General features: G+C 31.7%; 1 protein-coding gene across 1 annotated transcript in view; it reads left to right on the forward strand.

Moving 5' to 3' along the window:
- LOC146535099 (multiple PDZ domain protein-like) overlaps nucleotides 1-22,749 on the forward strand; it is a 127,195-nt gene that overhangs the window by 51,948 nt on the left and 52,498 nt on the right. The window contains exons 17-21 of the mRNA XM_085191767.1: nucleotides 453-544; nucleotides 4,149-5,593; nucleotides 21,957-22,095; nucleotides 22,205-22,318; nucleotides 22,589-22,714. Coding sequence (XP_085047893.1) covers nucleotides 453-544; nucleotides 4,149-5,593; nucleotides 21,957-22,095; nucleotides 22,205-22,318; nucleotides 22,589-22,714 — 1,916 coding nt within the window. The remainder of the gene's footprint in view (nucleotides 1-452; nucleotides 545-4,148; nucleotides 5,594-21,956; nucleotides 22,096-22,204; nucleotides 22,319-22,588; nucleotides 22,715-22,749) is intronic.

The raw sequence follows: 22,749 nt of genomic DNA on the forward strand, positions 1-22,749 counted from the left end.
TAAAGTCGTTATAATTGAATAAATAAAAAAATTCTAAAATTCTACGTAGGAAGAAGGAATATTGTTTTTAACGCTTATTTATCCCGCACATAACGTAGAGGCTAGATGCGTGAATTCAATTTCTTTATATTAAAAATATTTATATTGTTGGATTTCACTATCTTATCTCGATTAAAGTAAACCAAGAAGAGTACAATTAGAGGTTGTATTTGTGTTTCCCACATTTAATGATACGACAGTGACTGTGCAAGGTTAGTTTGCTGTGTTGATGATGAAATAATTACATAACAGTACATAAAGGAGAAATTGTAAGAAAATGCTATTTTCGTTTTACAAAAGTGCAAAATACGTCTCACAAATTCAATTCATGTACCAAATCAATATAATAATAGATAAGCTATAATTTATCTTATAAATTTCCATAGTATCTAAGGAGGTCTATTTCTTTCCAGGTATAGTAACAATAGGGGTCGCGAAGCCTCTCCCTTGCAGTACAGTGGTCGGTGGTGAACGAGCAAATGGTCATAGCATGCAAAGTAGCCAGGTCAGTACATTAGGTTAACTAAATATGAATTTAAATACATTTAGTAGCTTTGAAGATGGATAGATTGGCAGACTTCAAAGCGATTTCTAAATAAGGGTCATAATTCTGTATATTAAAGTAAGCTAGGCACTATGTGACATAAAAATTTACAAATATTCGTTATTTTAATGTAATGAATACTTATAATTATATTCGTATGTATGTATAACCTGTAAAAATGTTAATCTAGTCTTGTTAAGTAAGAATTTCACAATTTCTAATTTCGGTTCAATTAAAACCGGATGACAGATGCTTAAACCAACCATAATTTTTAAATATTATTTTATATTATTTATATAAAAACTCATATTTAACGCGTATTTATTTATCAATATGATTATTTTAATTTAATAAGTGTTGTGTGATTGTACACTGAGGGGAAACGTAAAGTAAGTTCATTTGTTCTTACGCTTTTTACTTCCGCTTAGAGCAGTATTTATTTAGAACAGCATTTTGATATTATCTTATATTCTCAAATAATATATCTTTTGTACAGTAAAGGGAATTACCGCTCTAAGAATTTAGCTTAAATTATTTAAAAAAGATTTTTTATTTTATAGTTTCCCTTTAGTGTACAATGAAGTTAGCATGCTTTAGTAGAATAAGGGTTGTTAATATGTCTTTTTTTATAAATAGTGTAATAATATCCATACCAAGCAATCCAAATTGTAAAATGCTTATGTATAGTGGAGTAGAATATTAAATAATTTTAACATATATTTTTTAACATTTTATCCTTTGTTTTAACTTATTTTTTTATTGTTATTTCAGAGATTGGAGTACTTCACAAAGATTCTTCGCCTCATAATGTCTCTACATCGCGACATAATGGAACTACAGTTACAATGTCAAGATGTGATCGACTCTCCGTTCCGCGTCCCGCCCAAAATAAAAGCGGAAATTATTATGAAATGACAGGAGAAACAAGAGAAATATATGAAATATATTGTTGATATTGAAATTTTAGAAATTAGTGATAAGCCATGAGTTGTTATAAGCAAGTCGCAAGTTCTGTTCCCGTACAATGCAAATATTTTGTTAACGTTAAATCACAAAGTATTTAATGTTTTTTATTTTGCAGTGGTAGCAATAGTTGTAGTGAATTAAGTAATAAATATGAAAAAATACAAAATATATGAAAAAAAAACTTTGATACGTAGTATACTATATAAATATTATATAGATATATATAAATAACATACAACATAAAGAGCTCATTTTAAAGATAATTATATTTACAAGATTTTATTTGACTTGCCGTGTTAGTTTATGTGTTAGGGTATGTGAAATCTTGTAAAGTCAATTATACCCACTGGCCAGTGTCTGATTGGGCTGGAGATTGGATGACGACTTCAGTTCTTAAGACAATGGGATTACATATAATCAATATTATTGTTAATCCAAAATGACCGCCACAACAAAATGGCGGACTACGAATGTTTGCTACCTAATATGTAGCCCCCGTGTGTTAACCCACCAAATAGGTATTAGTACCAAATGAAAGGCCTTGATTTGTAAAATATAATACATCACAAAAACATTTAGAAAACTTGTTATTAAACTGACTCCTCTCGAAGAGGAGAAGTCCGTTCTCCTCATTGAAATATTGCTCCTGCTTTGCGGGAAAAAGCGTGAAGTTTAGCGTGACGTTAAGCGTTTTTAAATAGCTTCACGGTTTTCCCGTTGAATTGAATATAATCACAAATAATTAAATATTTGATTTATTTTCTATTGCATTAGCAAAATAAATCAAGCTCTCAAAATTATCGTGCTAATTTTATATATTTATTATATTATATTAAATTAAATGTTATTAATAAGGCTTAATAGATGTCCTGCCAAAGTATCTCAATTATAAATTAAGTATAATAATACATATATTTATTTAAAATAATTAATTGGTTGTGTATTGAAACTTAGCAATCGGTGTGTAGTCAATTTTTAAATGTGATAACTTAGATTGATGTTATTTATGACGTTTATTAATAAAAGAACATATTATATGAAAAATTATTAAGGTTAAGCAACGCTTTTTTTGGTCATATATAGATGGGATGAATTTTAAAATGTAATCTGCATACATTATTTTTAAAATAATTTGATAATAAGTATCGTAATTTTGATTATATACATCTTATGTTATTCGCATAAATATTATCTTCTATACACAATACATTACTTAAATGAAATGAAATTCAATGAAAGTTTTCTTCTTGGCAATTTATTTAAATGTATCGATGCCTGCTTGTAAACGCTAAAATTTCATTAGAAAATTAAAATTCATTTCATAATAACAAAAACAATTGAAAAAAAAACGTATAGCTTAATTAGAGAGACAAGCCCCAAAAAGGAGATAAAATAAGAAAATACATACTTAATCTAAATTTTATTGCAAAACCCCCAAAACGCATTTAATATAAAAAAAAGTTATTGAATTAATTCGCAAACAATTATTTATTATTATTATATAACAGGTAAAAATCAAACATATCATAGAATTATAAGTAAAAAATATAAAATAATAAATGTTAATTATGACAAATTAAAATAAATAAATAAATTTATTCACGCATAAGTGTCCACGAATATATATTTAATTAGAATTAATAAATAAGTTAATGTTGTAAGACTGTTTTGGAATGTTTAAAAGACATTTTTATTATGTACTTATAGAATAATTGGCGTATGAAATAATTTTTGTATAAAATTTTTTGTAGTGCATGTTTATTTTAAAATAATTTAGTTATTGTGATATCTTATTTTTTATTTTTATAGAATTTAGTTATTATTTGTCGACAAAGACTTGACTATAGCGGGTATAACTATTCGTTACTTAATTTAATTTTGTTTTTTTATTGTTGCTGAATCCAAAATATTTTTATTTCTATAAAATTAATGATAGTTTATCGTAAGTATTTGTTAATAGATGGTAAAATATTTTTGATGTTTGTTGCTTACGAGGCTAAAGCACTTGAATGTTACTTGAAATGCTTTGTTGTGTGCTCAAATAAACGTTTTAAAAAATGTTTGCTATTTTATTTAATATTTACTAAAAAAGACAATTATAAGCAAAACATTTTTGTTATGGGGGGCAGTCATGGCCCAGGGGTACAAGTATGTGACTGTTAACGCGACTGGTTGTGGGTTCGATCCCCACTCGAGGAAATTAAACATTTAATATTTTTAAATCTTCGTTCTGATGTCGAGGCAAAGCGCGGCGATGTTTCCACCACTCAACGCAGTGTCTCCAGAATTCGGCGGAAAATGGTCAACGGAGTGTCTTAACACTAGGTTCCCTCTGTCCTTCTATGTGCGTGTTGTTAATTTTTTTTAATTTTGGACTTGTATGTACTTTCTTAGAACGTAGACGGGACTTGAGTCTGCGCACACACAGTTTACGTATACAAAGTCTGCTTTGTAGAAATCTTTGCACATTTCTAAATATTTTTTTATTAGTATGTGATTAACGCTTGAAAAATTTTTTCTATAATGTATACGATAATCATAATAACCTGTGTACTGTATATGTCGATGTATTTATACTAAATTTAATTTTTTTCCTTAGGAATGTGTGAATTCGCTGGCTTCTGATGATCACACAGGAATGGATTCTTTTCATGAATGCTTACAAGAATACGGCGAAGGCTTGGAAGTGGTGCAAATACTCTTAGAGCCTGAAGACTCATCTATAAAAGATGAGGAATTGTCTGCATTAGCTGATATCAGCTATGACGATTATAAAAAAGACACTATAAATGAAAAAAGAAAAAATTCTAAAGATATCAAAATTGAAACTGAAAAAGTGAATGGTGTGACAGATTTAAAGTCATCAAAATCCGATGAGTCGTTAGATGACGATATGACAATGACTGAGGATGACGTTATGTTAGGTCCCAGAGAGCTAACTATAAGAAGCAAATCAGCCGATAGAAAGGGAACTGAGGAAAGATCTCTGTCAAAACAACAGAGCAAAGATCTATCCACTTCAGACGAAATGGTTTTTGCGGTTACCCCAACGGGACTAGAAAGGATTAGTTTCGAAAAATATTGGAAGGAATGCGATGCAAATAAAGATAAAAACAAAAACGGCGAAAGTTGGAAAGAATCCATTAATTCACCGACCGCTTCGGACACCGCAAGTTTTTACGACGCCAGCACGAAAATTATCGTTCAGGAAGAAAATAATCTATTGTACATCGATCACGAAATTGACGGTTACGAAACATGTTTAGAAGACGACCCGTCTCTAAAGTGTACGGAAAAAAACGATCATAAAATCAACGGAGATACTGAGATCAAAGAGTTAAATAAACACGATAAACTGGCTGTTACAAACAAAGACAGCGATATTTGTGCCAAAACAATTAACGAACAGAACACTGCCGATACTGTTGATGAAGTGTCGTCTTATGGCCGCCCTTACGTGGAGGAACATATTATAAAACAAATGAAATCCTTAAGAATAGAACCCTTAAATGTAAACATAGGAACAAAGAAATTAAAAAAGAAAAGTCCGACGAAACAGTCCAAAAGTGAACGTCGTTGCGTCGAATATTATAACGACCAAGCCGAATGTCTAAAAGAAATAAGAGAAAAAGAACTGGAGAAAAAAGTAAAAAATAGACAAGAAAGTAAATTAGATAGTAACAGTAATACTTGCAATAAAATGGAGAAGAAATTGATTAAAAAACAAGAACAAAGTGAAGATTCCGATTTGGTCCCAAATTACGTAGCGGACTGCCATAAGTGTTTTTTAGAGAACTACGCGTACGAATTAACTAAAGCGTATATAGAAGAAGCTACAGATTGTAAATATTGTGAAGTTTTAAGAGACATGTTAGATGTGCCAAAGACATTGCCTAATAGGCGTCGTTCTGCCCCAGCGTTGGTCAATTTGGACAGCCCTAACTCAGAAACCGAAGACGAGGATTATTTAACTGTCCCCGTTTCAAAAGATAGGAGAAGATCTACTGGACCATTAAAATTTCCTGTACCTTCGCGACGATCTAGGTAAGTGCTATATATTTTTTATTATTCAATTGTTGTAAATATCGAATTAGCCTGTTAATACCTATCTATGCATTAAGTTTGTAAATGCTTTATTTATTATACTTTTTATTTATTTCAATTTTTCTTCGCTCTGGTGTCGAGGCAAAGCGCGGCGTAGAGTTTGCCACTCAACGGGGAGTGGGGAACGGAGTGTCTTATCACTAGGTTCCCCTACCTACCCTGCTGTCAAATTCAGATCAGATTGACTAAACTGTCTCTAGTAAATTAAATTAAAAATCCATTTATACTTATCATAATTGGTAAAGAAAAATATACAGAGTGGAATTGTCAGCACCACTTTAAATGAAACCACAGTTTTAACTACTCTATAAAAGCCTAATATAATTCGGAAAAAAAAATAATTCTCAAAAATGAAAAAGTAATTTTTTCAAACAAAATAAATAATAAAATTATCGTTTTAAAATAAAACGCCATTTGTAAAGTATAACATAGGCACGCACACACTTACCTGTCAAAGCGGCAACGTTGCATACGTATGTCTGCGTGACACGAAATACAGGTATGGATAAAAATCGTGAAATGAAAAAAAATCCTACGTCTAAACTGTTGAGGTACCTTGATTAATTTTTTTAATTTTGGGTTTGAAATATTTTACCCTATATACACTTTCAGTAAAAGAAGCGCTGCCTTTTCCACCCTGTATAAGTACGCTACTCTGAGAACCATAATAACTGTATTAATTAGAAAGTTTAACCACGTTATCACGGCGTTATTTAATTTTTTTAAAGAACTTAATACATACAAATTTATTTAACTTTGTAATTCTCATACAATCTGATTACCTTACATAACTTACCATAAATCTGCTTTAACTAATTACTAATTTACTTTAATCTACGCACTTTAAAGTGCATGTTAAATCATTCTCTTCGATTTATGATACAATATGAACTACAGTCGTTAATTCGTTACAGACAGCTAAGAGCCTGAAGCCTGTATAATTCTGATTACATGTCTAAGGTTACCATTAATCCTACTAGATCGTCGCATAGTAGAGACGAGAGAAAGCGGTAATACGGCAAGTCGAGAGAAATTAATTGGTCTCATCCGAGTAAAATTAATAAAAAATATGAATTTTACAGGCTGGAAAAGGCTGGTTGCGTTCTGCATATGCCTACCCGGTATAGGGATTCTAGTGTTAATGTAATGTCACTCCGTTCTCCGCTCACCGCCCAATTTTCGAGAATTTGCGTGTAGAGTGGCAAAATTCAACGCCGCGCTCATCTCAGTACAAAAATTCTTTTCATCGAGAAAATGAAAATGCTTTTTTCAAGGGTTAATCGTACCTTCAACAGCTGTGTCCTCACTCCTCACATGCTGTTTTTTAGCTTTTCCTCATATAGCAGGGTAGGCAGAGGGAACGTTGTGTTCGGACACTCCGTTCCACACAATTTTATGTTGTTTCCTGAGCGAAGGAACGAAAATAAGTAATACATCGAACTTACAACCGTTTCGTATACAATCTCACTCTATATTACTGCTATCTTCAATATTCGTCCTCACGAGTCGTCACTGACTGTGACGTTAGAGTTACTGAAAACGTGATACTTAATGCGATGAAGCCCAACCAACGAGGACGGACATCTTATTGTAATTTTTGTGATTTCGTTTATTTATTGAATTTTGAACCTTATTTTATTGGAATAGAGTATGATTTTTGATGTCTTGGTCTGGGCTTGATACGTCATTAGCTTTACATTAGTCTTAGATGCTCTTTATTTTGTAGTTAAAATGATAATTTTAATATGTCGCCGTTTTTAATATGAATTACAATCATTTCTTTATAGTCACTAATCAGGCATTTAGTTTACTTTTTAACAATGATATTATGAAATTGATTACACTCAAAAGTTAATTTTACTTCAAAACCATACATTTACTGAACAATTTTTAAAATTAATATCATATATCCCCACGAGGACTCACCATTTATCCAAATTACTATAATCGAAAAAGCTTAATATACTTAGCTTTTTAATTCTTAAGGGAATATTAACCTTTTATAGTGGAATTGTTTCATTACGGTAGTGAGGTCGATTGGTTAGTGCTATACATTAAATTTATGGCAAGTTTCAAATTGGCTACTTTGCTAAAAAGCATCACGGAATGCGATTGTAATTTATATAGAAGTTTATAATGAATATTTTTTATCTATATACCAATAAATAAGGCTGTTGTGACGCAGGGGCACAAGCGTGCGACTGTCAACGCGACACTCGTGGGTTCGATTCGAGGGATGATATATTTGTGATTTTCATTTCCTTGCTTTGGTACTGAGACAAAGCTCGGTGTTGAGATCCGCTATTTAAAACGCATTGCGTCGATAATTTGGCGGAAAGTGTGGAACGGAATTCATCTCATAATGGAGTGTCTTGACGCTAGGTTCCCAGGTCCCATCTGTCTATCCTACTATATGCGGGATAAAGCGTAATATTATTAAAAAAATAGTAAACAAGGATATGGATATCCTCTCAAATTGCTTAAAGATATTTTCGTTTCCCCGACTTGGTAGATGAAGCGCGACATTGAGTTGCACCACTGAACATATACGAAAATTGGAAACTGGAGAACGGAGTGTCTTAGCACTACTAGCCTATATATTCTTCTCTATGCGATGAAAAAAATTATACAATAAAACATTGCCGAAATGTATATAAACTTGTCTTATCTCTATTGGGATTTAGGCAATTTAAGGCAATATCACATTATCATAATAGCCATTTAGATATGATTAGGTTATTCCGATGTAATATACATTTATATTGATCTACCGTCATAATATAATTATGGAATTTGAACGGCCAAAGTTCGGCGTTAGGTTGCGTTAACCAGCACACATTTTTAGGTAATTTAAACTGAGTTATATGAACTTAAAACATTTAAAATACAGTAGATGTAAAAAAATATTTCCTAATTCTTATACTTCATACCGCTGTAGAGAAAAATGGTTTCGTAAAACCTTATTTTTTGATCTGACTAGCCTCTTAAGACACCGTATCGAGAAACTTCCATTTTCCACTTTCCACCGAATTCTAAACGCATTGCGTGTTGCGTGGAAGTTAACGCCGCACTTTACCTCGTTACCAAAGCGAGGAAATGAAATGATTAAATATTTAATTTTCTCGAATGGGAATCGGACCCAACACCTGTTCCCTTTACTGTCATAGGGCCTCTATAATTTTCACAATTCATTATGTTACATTTTACTTAAACTAGTAATGGCTTAGAAAACCTAGGTCTTATAAATATATACATATTATTACACAATAACTCAGAAACCTAGTAAATGTACGTTAGGTCAAATAGAGTAACCGTCTAGAACAAACTATGAAGACGGAGATTAAAACAACAAGTTAGGTCTTTAATAGTGATGGAGAAAGCAATAATATTTAAGATCGATATAAAAGTAATGCGTTCTGTTGATATTGAAATTTTAATAGAGTTCGTTATTATGATATGCTAATACTATTACGGTTCAAGCTGTTATTTAGACGAGATAAACTTGTATAAATAAAATAGTCTTTAATATTTAAACTAGAAGCTAATTCAAGTTCTTATTAAGTTATTTACATTGAACAACATTACGTTCATTGAGGCCTTTGTGGTTCAGTAACACAGTGCAACTGTAAACGCGATGGTTGTGACTTCGATTCTCACACAAAAGAATTAATTATTATCATTTCTTGTCTTAAAAAGATATAAATACTATAATTTAGAAGTAAACGTACATAAACAGAATCCAGTCGGAGACTTACAATATCATATGTTTGTCTCTTAATACCTACTGAGAAGCTGTCGTCTGTATCAAATGGATAACGCGTGGTAATTGTTAACACAACAATTGATTAATCTAACTTAAGACTCATTGATTGAGCCTTGGCGATTTGCTGAGGTCGAATTGAAAACGTTCCGGGAAATCTCGTGATAAAATGCCATATATTAGAGAAATTGAGGTTAATTTATATAATCATTTACCTTAATAATATTAGTATGCATGGTATAGTTGAGGCATATGTATGTTATACCATATATTATAGATACATATTGGTTGTGGGTTTATATCCAACTAGCTTTTATTCTCATGATAAAATGATTAAGATGATGGAGTCTTCCTCGATGATTGGATAGTCTGACACAAATATACATTATAAATTCGAACTAATAGTTCCTGATATTAGTGTATTGAACCAAACGAACTCTTTAGTTTTATAATATCAGATAAGTAATGCTTTTATTTTTCTTTGTTTCCCTGCTCTGATTAGATTTAATTCGATTTTGTTGTGATTCCATTATTAATAATTTATTTTATAAATTTTTTTCCTCCTCTGAGTTACATAAGCATAAGGATACATTCCGATGACGCCGCACTTGCACCTCGCGGAATCGAACAATAGTGTTTTAGTATTTTGCTGATTTAACTGTTTCGAATTATATAAAATTTTAATAAAGATTCTCTGTCTTCAACTTGCTTTAAAACAGAAAGGTTGTTTATAAAATTAAATAAATAATTTTTAAAAAGCCTTTTTCTCGCCTGAGTAATTTAACTGGCGCAGTCGGTAGGATCGCGGCGTGTTTGGCTTTAATCAAACTCTTAAAGCCCGCGAACGGTTTCTATCGTTATTACCGCGATCTATTAAGAAGAATCTACGACGGCGAGACCGGCGGAGCACCTAAGCATCGGAGGTTCTGCCAAGCAGTTGAGTCCCGGTTGGAGATGCAGAGGTTTCTTTGGTGAGTACTTTTGTTATCCAAGTTCCTATGCTATATTTCCTTCCGTATTTTTGTATCTGTCTATATAGCTCAAATCGCGATAGGCATTTACTATTATTGAATAAGTTTATGAGAAATAAATGAAATAATAAATAAATGAAATAATAAATGAAATGAAATAATAAATAAATGAAATAATAAATGAAATGAAATAATAAATAAATGAAATAATAAATGAAATGAAATAATAAATAAATGAAATGAAATAATAAATAAATGAAATGAAATAATGAATAAATAATTAAATGAAATAATAAAATATTATTTTAATAAATATTATATTGAATTGAAATATTTTATTTGTTTGAATTATTTTGTTAAATAGGTTAGTCGTGATTAAAAGATAAAATGTCTTTTGAAAATTGCGAGAATTCTAGTTTTAAGTTAATTTCAGATTTTATGCCACGTTACGATGGTAATTCAAAAACGTTGAATTTTTATATTAGAGAAGTAGATAATATATTGAAATTAATAGAGGGCGCAGCGAAACACCACCCCGCTATTGTGTGTTTGATAAAAAGTAGACTCAGTGGAGCCGCAATAGATGCAATAGCATACGAAGAGTCTCTAGACTCGTGGGACGCGATTAAACGCGCTTTGATTAGAAGATTAGGTGAACCTAGGAACGAAATACAACTAATGCAAGAGCTAACTCGAACGCGACGTAATAAAAATGAAGACGCGGAAACTTTTGGGAAACGCCTTCGAGACATACTTGACACCCTTTTGTCCGTAGGTAAACATAGTAACAAAGAATATTATGAAAACATGGTTATAGAGCAATATACGAACCAATTAGACTTTCAAATTTCAATAGGTGTGCGTCTAGCCAGGCCTACCACATTAGAACTAGCAATTGTACAAGCTAGGCAAGAAGAAGCTAAGCTCACATACAATAGATTTGATAATAATTTTAAAATGTCAAACCCCCAAAGTAAGGTTAAAGAAAATCATAGAAACTTTATTCCATTTTCAAATTCACAATCTAGATTAAATAATCCACCTATGCACGTAAATTCAAATTTTACCCCTAGACAAAATAACTGGACACCAGAACAACGTCAACAATGGGTTCAGTCAATGCTACCATGGAAAAACCGACAACCCTCAGGTAATTATAGACCTTTTATTAATCATAGAGGTAACATCCCTCACCAGCAAATAAATCCACCCCAAAAAATATCAGATGTGACTATGAGGTCAACAAATAAACCAGAGAAGCCGCAGTTCGCAGTGGAGGAACTCTTCTACACAGACGAGCCACAGGAGCAACAACTCAATGAGTATTCCCAACACTACACCCCAGGTGAGTATTATTATGATAATATACATATACCAGACGAGCAGGATACTTATGAACCAGTTAATGACGAAATAAGTAACCAGCAGGATTTTACGTTAGGCATAGACCCAGACGTAAAGAGATAGTAAAAATAAATAATCAGGATAAAGATCATTTACCCTACATAGTAATTCCCGAATTTAAAGGTAAGTTTTTAATTGACACAGGAGCTTCGAGATCCCTTATCTCACCAGAAGTTATACTTAATTCTATTTTTCAAAATTGTGTAGAATATGAACCATTTGAAATAAAAACAGCTCATGCGACAACACAGCATAGTCATGTAGTAAATTTACCCTTACCCCCAATCTTTAATAGCGATATTCTTCATAAATTCCTTATTTTTGATTTCGACCCTAAATACAAAGGACTTATAGGTCTAGATTTATTAAAATCATTATCTAGCAATATTAATTTGAAAAATAAAATACTACATACAGCGACAGCCGACATACCTATTTATTTCGACTATAATAAGAAACTTATAAAAATAGAACCAAAGTGTGAAAAACTTATCACGTTAAAAACAAACTATACTGACGGATTTTATATCTACGACGACTATATTTGGTCTAAGGGATTAACATCCCCTGCTGCTATTATTAATGTTAAAAATGGAAAATTTATAACTAAAGTCATTAATACCAATTCAGAAGGACGAACCATATGTAACATAGGTACATTTAATTTACGACCATATAATGTTATATATAAAAAAGGCAAACAAAATATAAAAGCCGACGCCTTTCCTATGAATGAAATATCTCACAAAAATGTAGAATCATTATCAACCGTAAATTCTAATAATAATAGAGACGACATTATAAATGACAGTATATCCCAAGACGTAGGTGCACAAACTAGTGAAAACATAGCGCAGGTACCCCTTGTATCTAGTAATAACAACGATAATAACATAGAGCCTGACAACGACAGACAAAACATTATCCCGTCAGAGACTGAGACTGACAGTATGAGTATTTTAACAATCAACCCTGATAATCTAGTATCTACTAACCATTCCCAACCAGATAACGAAAATAAAGGCTTACTAATTAAATATAACGATAATGACAGACAAGTCAGGCAGTTTAACCCTAAAATAACGCCCAGTTCAAAGTTTAACCCTAAAATAACACCCAGCTCGAAATACAGAGTAGACAATAGATTAACTAATACTAGGATATTGGTAAAAGTAAATAATACTGAGAAGAAAATTGTATCATCTTTAAGGAAGTACATAAGAAAACCACATAAGGTAGGTGAAACAGTCTATGAGCAAGTAGCTAAGACGACGCTCAGAGATGAAGCCATACCAGATTTCAAAGGTCCGTATAAAATAATTAATTTGCACCCTTACAATAGGACGGAGATTATAAAAAATCATCCAAACTCTAACTCTAATAGAGTTCGTTATAAATTGCTACGAAGGCCTCATCAGGTCCGTCGTGTTCCACACAAGAGCCAAAATAACCCTAGATCCCATACATAATGGAATTTTATTATATTATATTATTTACATTTTATTAATTAAAGAAAAAGAAAAAAAAACAAAATAATATGTTTAACCTTGCTTGTATTTACTTAATAACGAATAAATATTATATATAATAATTTTATATACAAATAATTATTATATATATAATAATTTTAAAGAACTTATTTTGTTGTATGCGAGAATACTTCATCTTAAAGGATACATAAGGTTTATAGAAATAAAATAGAATATAAGTTAGATTTACTTATAAAAAATAAAAAAATAAAAATATTTTTACTATTTCTAGAGTTAATCATGGTATTATATATGGTTTAGTTTCGATAGTAGTTCGATACTAATAATTATAATAAGGAAATTTATTAATTCATAAAAATATATGTAGTTTTTAATTTTGTAAGCATTAAACCTATTCAAATAAATAAATCAAAGTGTCTATTATGATGAAAGCATATAGTACAGAACATTTCCTAATTTCCATCCTAGAAATTCCTTCCATTTCTAATGATAAATAAAACCTAACAATTATTCCTCATTCCAACCCTTATACTTGGTAACGAAGGGTACTCTTACCTAAAAGAAGGATTTAGAATATATACCTCTCGATTATATACATCAACTTGCATATAATATCCAAACCCTAGAAGAAGAGGAGAAAATAAAGAAATAGAGTATTATCCTGGCTGTTTCAAGCTGATCTTGATTATTATATACTACTATAATAAATGTTATTTTTGGAAAATCTACGAGCATTTTCCCAGAGTCCCGGAGGAAACCAGCAGCGAGGACGCTTCAGGAACCTGCAGGACCAGCTTCCATCTTAAGGAGGGAGGAGTTACATAAGCATAAGGATACATTCCGATGACGCCGCACTTGCACCTCGCGGAATCGAACAATAGTGTTTTAGTATTTTGCTGATTTAACTGTTTCGAATTATATAAAATTTTAATAAAGATTCTCTGTCTTCAACTTGCTTTAAAACAGAAAGGTTGTTTATAAAATTAAATAAATAATTTTTAAAAAGCCTTTTTCTCGCCTGAGTAATTTAATATGAATTTGCATGCAGGAAATTTAATAGTAAATTTCCTGCATGCAAATTCATAAGTATCATGTACTATCTCAGGTGCCAATTGCATCACAACTACTCCAAATCTTGTCAAATTTTGTGGAGGATCCAAATGATTTAACTATAATTTATTAAATAAAAAATCACATCCCTATATAAAATAATATCGATATCACAACATCACTAAAAAGCCGGGTAATACGTCTAATTGAGTTACGGTTAACCGACCTCACTGGCTCATTGCGGGTGGACATCTTGCGGTCTGTCAACGTAAAGGGCTTTCTAACTTTTTTTCGGCAAAATCATAACATTTTCGGTTGTAACCGGGAAATGTAGTGTTATTAATAAATTCTGGTAAGTTTTTTTTATGTAGAATTTTTTTTATCTATGTTTTTTGTCGCATTGCAACTTTTTTTGAACACTATTGTTTTGTTTTTTGTATTCTTTTAAAATCATAATAAATATATTATTAATTTTCTACGCATTTTCTCTTTACACAAAGATTTAAGTTATTATGTATATATCGCATCCTCAGAACCAAAGTGTACTACTACTAAATAATGTATTAAAAAAAACCTCAAAATCACAGAGATACAAAAGTTTGTGTAGAAAATTTTATTTAGGACACTCATACTCAATATATTTTCAAATTATTGTTAAAAATACTTTACAAGATATTATAGCCTATGTTGCTAATTCTATTCAATTCTCATTTAAATCTATCGTATAATATCGTGAGGCCGGTCGTGGCTGTATAGGCGGCTAGTTGTGGGTTTAGTCCCAACTCGAAAAAATAAAATATTTAATATTTTCATTTCTTCGCAGCGTTGAATCCCGCCAAACGCGCCTCGAGAAATTGGCGGAAAATAGGGAACGGTAGTGTGTTAATGGTAACAAAGTATCTTAATATTAGGTTCCCAGTTTCCCTCTGCCTACTCTGCTGTGAAAAATACAGCGTGAAGTTAAAAAAAACCAATGTATAGGAAAAACAAAGTACCCACATTTATGATATAGGCGAAAACTTGAAATCTGATTGACATACTATTTCATTTTGTCTTATTATGAGGGTGACTATGAATCAAATACTGCGGAGTGGGTCAAGTTCAGCTTGCAAGAAACTAACTAATACGGCAAGTTATATTAACGATTGTAAAAACATATTTTTTTCAAAAATAGTAATGTAACAATACCACTAGTTATATTTTGTTAGCACACAGTCGTTCACTAATCCTATTATAACGCCAACGCTGTATCGAGTAGAGTGATTACAAACAGTGCAGTAGCAATGTATAGATACTGTATTGTACATATTTAGATATATATATCGTATCGTCGTATTACTTCCCATTCTTTTTCATTAATGTGTGTTGGTTTTTTTTTTTATTTTGCTTAGCGGGTTAGGGAGAGGGAACCTAGTGGCGAGTCCCTACGTTCCCAATTTTTCGGGACATTGCGTATTTAGTAGCATAACTTAACGCTGCGCTTTATCAGAAGGGAAATAAAAATACTCAACCGAGATATGAATTGGTTACCTCCGTTTGTGTTGTAAAAAACATTTCTCTCCTTTGCTTCTATGTTCATAATAAACTTTATGTTCTATAATAAAACTTTTCCAAGGAATTTATTTCATCCGCAATGTTTATCTATCTTTATAGTTCTTACGCAAAACAATAAAACAAGCAAAAATATACCTTTTTTTTCACAAAATACATAATTTATTTGTTTGTTACTTTATTATTACTTAGATAGTACAACTTTTATTTATTTATAGTTTTATTTACAGGACTACCCAATGTTATATAGGATATACAAAAATGTTATATAGCAATATTTCACATAAGAGACTAACTGACTGACTACTTAGACAGAGTATCTAAGGTCACCCAATAACATTAATTGACTCATTCTCTTTTACTTTTTGAAAATTCTATATTTTTTCCGTTCCCCCTGCGAGAATTTCGAAAAACCCTCCTTGCTCCCCTACATTCTCTACGGCACTCGTATGGAATTTTTTTAGCCAAAATTCCTTGGTTAAATTTGTATGTCATTCAATCACTGAGTAACGGAATAATTTCATATGAATATATTGATATGCAAAACCTAAACTAAATTAAAATATCAATCGGATGATGAAAATTGTTTATCCGGTGCACTGAACTCCGGTGAACTGTATTATACGATCAAACGACGCTATTAACGTACTATCAGAACTTCCTTTTATGAAGACATTCTAAAGTTTTCTTAAGGAAGCTCAGTTATCACATTCATTCTCTAAATTTAATACTTTTCGTACGTATAAGTTATTTCTTATCTCTACATTTTCAGTTTGTTTCATTTAATCCGAAGAAAAATTAGAACAAACATTTTTTTCTCTTTAACTTTTAAACTTTTTAACTTTTTTTAGTCTCAGTAACTTTTAAAGTTAAGAAAAGATTTAAATGGAAAAGTTGTTTGTTTCGTAGAGCTCAATTATCGAGGAAGGCTATATTTGTGGTTAGAGTTACTGTCAGCACAACTCTCCAATTATTTCATTTATTAGGCGAATCCACAGGTAAATGCTACCATAGGTAAAGGTAGTGAGTTAGTTATATATTTATTATATTAGCATTATAATTATTTATATATTAGCATTATAAATGTATAATTATTGCATAAAAAATTGAAAAGAATAGGTGAAAAATAGATATCCAAATCAATAAACGGCGCGAATGGGTGATAAGTTCTGAGCACTTACCAGAAAAGTGTAGGCTTAAAGGCTCCTTACAATGTATGCACATTTGCCTCCAATTCCTTTTTCTATGAAAGAAAATCTACCAAAACACGTGGGGCATGCGCACTTTCGATAACTACCGTCCATCACGGCTTATTTACGGCGAATACCCGTTATATATAAGTAAGTACCTAGTAGTAAACAATATTTTCCTGTCAGATTTGGGTAAAAATGTCTGTTTAAAATTTAGCCGCCAAGTTATCTTATAGTTGGATATTTTTGTTCAACATAAAGGATTAGTTAGGTAGAGCCAAATTAATAAAAAAAAGCCAAATATAACTGACCGGTAACATCCTACAACTGATAGGTAATAATATTTCATGATGTATCATTTCATACTAGATTCGGTGTAAGTGGGCAGGAGATGGGCAAATGTGCATCCGGTGCATTGAACAGCGAATTATACGCTCAGGCGACGACGAGCGCTATCATATCGTCATTTAAAATTTAACTCCTTGAAATATGAATATCTGAAGAATATTATTATAGACGATTTATTATAGATAAATGGTTTTGACATTTTACATAAAATCTCATAATAGAGTAGAGTAAATAGTAGTAGTTGTAGTAGCTAAAATAAAGTAAAACGATCTCACTGTTTTCTCTGTCAAAAAATGAAGGAGATACGAAAAGATACAATTTTGTATTTTTTTCTTTCTAACGGCCTCAAATTTTAAAGGCTAAAAAACTTTCCATAAATTGTGAAGAAATTTATAAATATTTAATAAGCTTATAAATATTCCAATATTCTATGATTAAAATACATTTTTCTAAGGACATCTTTGTCTTCTTCTTCTTCGTGTCAATGAATGGAGAATTCATATCACATTTTGCCAGTATTTAGCCACGTCGACTGCGGCATCTGTTGCTTCCATAGCTGCTCGGTAAGGGTTAAGGTTAGATTCGTCACAATCGGCGTGGTCACTTGTTTGGCCCTGAGAAGGGCAGTTACTGGCTTTTGGAACATTCCAATTCATTGTGGGGACAGGATCAGTCAGCCTAGGCCCTGCGTTACCGGACCTAGCTGCTTCCAGGGTGCGCCACGTGGAGGCTCCTATCGTGCACCCTGACATCTTTGTTATTAAGGTCAATTCTATTGTTCGCTCTAATCAATTCTTAGAATTTATGTATAACTGTTTTATATGTGAATTTATGTGACAAGTGAAAAAATGTCACAGAAGAAGAAATGCATGGAGCCGTCGTAGCGCAGCGGTGTCTGACTAAAACACCCAAAATTGTAAGGGTTCAATACTCATTTAAGGAAATGAATTATTTTAATTTTCTTGCTCTAAGACCAGTATTTATGTATCGGTCTTAACTCTGGTTGATCCTGAGGTGCCGTTTTTATTCGAATTTCGCCATTCTATACGCAAAATCTCGAAATTGGACAACAGACTCTTGAATTTGAATTGAACTTGATATTAGGTTCCCTCTGTTTAGCATGCTTCATGCGTGAAATTGAAAAAGGCAATTGTGTCTTCATATGTCCTGGATGTTTTGAATAACAGATATGATAGAAAACAGTGTAATTATTTACTTTTGAATGTGAACCTAATAAATGAACCACAAAACCAAAGCTACATTCGAAATAATTATTAAAGAATGAATTATCTAAATAAATGAACCTTAATAACAAAAAAACTTTATAGAGGAAGTAAATATATAATGTTCATATCTGCTTATACGAAGGTAAACACCGCACCTACATACTAGTATAGTCGTGTTCGCTGAATCGCATCGCTGAGTGATTGCGACGCTTGCCGTGTACTGTTGTGTGGACAAATGATTTTTTATTTATGCACAAAGTTTAGATATGGAGAACAAGTTAAAGTACATTGTTGTTAAAAATACTTTATAAAAAAGCAATTCTTGCATTAAATATTACATTAAATATCATATTGAGGTCGTCGTAGAGCAGACAACAATTCCAGATTCCATTCTCAGAAAACTTTAATATTATTCACATCATCTGGATATGTGGCACTTCACTACTGTGCGGTTTCATAGGAATTTCCTTCCACGCTCCTCGCATCTGTGAAATGGTCTACTTCCGGCAATTTTTCTATGGATACGACATGGATATCTTAAAAAATCACGAGAAATAAGGAAGTTAATGTTATAAAACAATTACAAGCAATTTGATTGTCTTAAGCCACAATAATTTTGTAATAAACTTCTTTATTATTTTCTTATTTATCAGTGAGTTGGATCTAAGCCAAAATATTTATCTATTTTTTTAATCTCTTAGGACATTCATCTTTATCAAAAGTAATTTATTAAGGACATATATATATATATTTTACACTTATTTCCTGTATTTTGTATGAAAGATATAAATAATGTATTTTTCCTGCTACGTTACAATTTTTAGAAACATTTCATATGAATGAAATGCAAATCGTTAGCTTATTCTATCATAAATTAAAAGAAATTTAACTTTGTATAAAGAGATATTCGCATACTAAGGATAGAAAAACATTTAGAAACGTAGGTATAAGTAGTAGGTATTTGAACGAATAGGGCCATACATCGAGTTTTACATACGATTGTTTTTTGTGGATTCTAAAAAGCGCAGGTTTTAGTCCAGCTCAAATATTTTCCGTTCTAAATGAAAGTAAATTTCTATATTTTTATAAATACTAAAAGGGAATTATCAATATTAAAAAATATATAAGTGCCTATAATAAATACCGACTCATGTAGTCAGTGTGTATGGAGCTCTGTTAGTGTAGACCAATAATATAATAAACAATATTATATTATGAATGTTATAATTTTTTCATTTATTTGTTTTAAAGCCTTTTCTTAGCGATAGTTCTCAATTGTACTCTGAGCAAGGACGGTTGAGTGCACTGTTTGAATAACTTTTGTATTTCCAATTCTTCTTCATACCAGTTTAATTTATACACTAAATTTTTATTGTGAATGATATTTAATAAATTATTTTATATTAATTAGTCTTCTTAACATTACATTATTTTTTTTAAATGCGGGAAAAAGCGTGAACCTTCTTTTATTTTTTTCTTTAATTTATAGTTATTTAGTTTAAGCTTATTTCAGCCGATATACATAAAACCCAGTTTTCAAAATATTACTTGCTGTGAGGATTATTTTTACTTACGAAATTAAAACAGTAAAAATATATTGATTCCCTCGAGTAGGATTCGAACCTATAACCATAACCAAATCACAGTCAGACGCTGTGCCATTGCGGCTTCAAAATATACATATAGCAACTATATTCTTAAGGTAAAAAGAACCCGTTGATTCAGTCTTCTTTGGGTCTAATTTCCTGCCAAATAGGTATTTAGTAGGCTACTTTAGGTGTAACCCAAATCCGTCTGTATCTAATGAGACACGGAAATTGCAGTTTCTTTTCCTATAAACTTGGCCCATGAGTTGTTTAGTGTTATTAGAATTGTACTATATAGAAACTTTTCTATTACCATTTTTTTTTAAATTATAATCTTATAATTTAAGGCCATTGTTTAAATGCGATGGCTGGACACTTGAGAGAATTAATTATTGGGGAACTTAATGGGGAACGGAGTATCTTAACATTAGGTTCCCTCTGCCAACCAATGCTATGCGGGATACTTTGTATAGCTATTTAAATTTTTCAGTTTTTATTTTCCAAGAAATCAAAATTACTAATATGTATTCTAAAATATTTACTCTACTCTTGCACCTATGTACATATCGTAAGAAATGTCTATTCTAAGTGTTATAATTAAGTTACCGTTTTAATTAACTTAAGCTAATAGGCTTAAACAACAATGGACCGCATCACGGTCACGCGGCGGCTCTAGAAAAACTATCCACGCTACATTACTAAGATTTCTTTACAAAATGATTGTAAAACGTATATTTTTTTTATATGCTCTTATTATTAGTTACCACTCCAACTTCGTTTCCGTGCATTTAAAAACTCATTTTTCTGTTCCCGTAAGAATATTGAAAAATATTTTTAGTGCTTCTCTATGTTCCCCAAGTAACACATGACAATCTACCACGCGAAATTCGTCGGTTTCGCGTTGTCGGTCAGTCAGGTGACCGGATCCCTTCGTTAAACTATACTGATATGTATTTAACATTATTTGGTACCATTAACTATACTAAAATAGTAATTAATAACGTAATCACTTAATAAAGCAAAAAAGATTTTATTCTTTTAGAAAAATGTTTACTTCTACTCGGCTTTTCCTGTGTATATCTCGATCCATTTACGTGACAGAACTAAACGCCGCACTTTATCGAACAGAGCGAGGAAAATGTTATTATGCAAAACAAATTGATCTACTCATTCATTCAAAATTGAACGTATTTGTTTGCTAATCCAGCTCGCCATGTGAAATCATTCAATTGTCGGGAGTCTGGAACTAATCGAGTGTATGTTATGTACATATAAATATATATGTTATCTTGGTCCGTCGTTACAATATGATGCAGATGTTTTGAAGCATCATTCATAAATAGACCAGCCGTAACGCTGGGGCACAAACGTGTGACTGTGACGTACACGCGACAGTGGGTTCGATTCCCACTCAAGGAAGTGAAATATTTAATATTTTTATTTCTTCCCTCCGATGTCGAGGCAAAGCGCGGCGTTGAGCCACTCCACACGCAATGCAGTCAGAATTTGAGGGAAAGTGGGGAAAGGAAGTTTCTTAATGGGAACAGTATTAATACTAGGATCTTAAGCTCCCTCTGCCTACTCTACTGTACGGCGTAAAGCTAAACAATATCATAAATATATAAAAATATGTAATACTATAAATAATTAATAAATTAGAGTTTTAATATCTAAGCTTAAAAATATTTAGCTTCCGTTCTCTCTCCATAAATCTCTTTCCTCAACAGTTACGCGCTACCAACAATGACGGTAACAGTGTCTAAGGACCGACGGGAGGGATCCGGTCAGCGATGGGGTCCGCCTCGAAGAGTCACCTTGAAACGACGGCCAGGAGCTCCGTTGGGAGTCAGTATAGTCGGTGGAAAGGTAATAATCTTGTGGAAATTAATTAATTATTAATGCTGCTAAGTTTTGACTGTGCTTAAATGCGCCATAATAATAACTTTTGTTCTAATTTATTTTCTTTTTGTGTTAGGTGGATATAATCGCAAATCAGAATGGGGAGAACGGCAGCGATAAGGCAATTTTCGGGATCTTCATTAAGAATGTTGTACCAAATAGCCCGGCGGCTCAGTGCGGGCAGTTACAGGTAACTTATAATGAACAAGCATAGAAAAATAATTAATTCCTTTTGAATATCTCTATTAATCTTTAAATACCTTAGAAAACAAATTCCAGTTAATTAAGTATTCCAGTTTAATATAAATTAAACAATACAAAAATCTGTTTTTTTGTGGAATCAACAACTACTTTCTTTCTTAAATTAAAACAAAGAAAAAGCGTGTCATACGTAAGTTTACCTTGTTTTTTCCTTAAAAACTTAAATTTTGTAAATTTAAATAATTATTTATAAAAACAGACAGGCGACAGAATCCTAGAAGTGGACGGCGTTTGCGTAAGAACAGCGCAGCATGAACGTGCCGTAGAACTCATTAAGGCGGCCCGGGATGCTGTCACTTTGACCGTACAAAGTCTTATAACTTGGGTAAGAAATATTTATTTAATCTAATAAATATTTAC

This window comes from Heliconius melpomene, chromosome 10, assembly GCF_056956725.1.
Source record: "Heliconius melpomene rosina isolate 202511_hmr_F chromosome 10, ASM5695672v1, whole genome shotgun sequence".
Classification (NCBI taxonomy): domain Eukaryota; kingdom Metazoa; phylum Arthropoda; class Insecta; order Lepidoptera; family Nymphalidae; genus Heliconius; species Heliconius melpomene.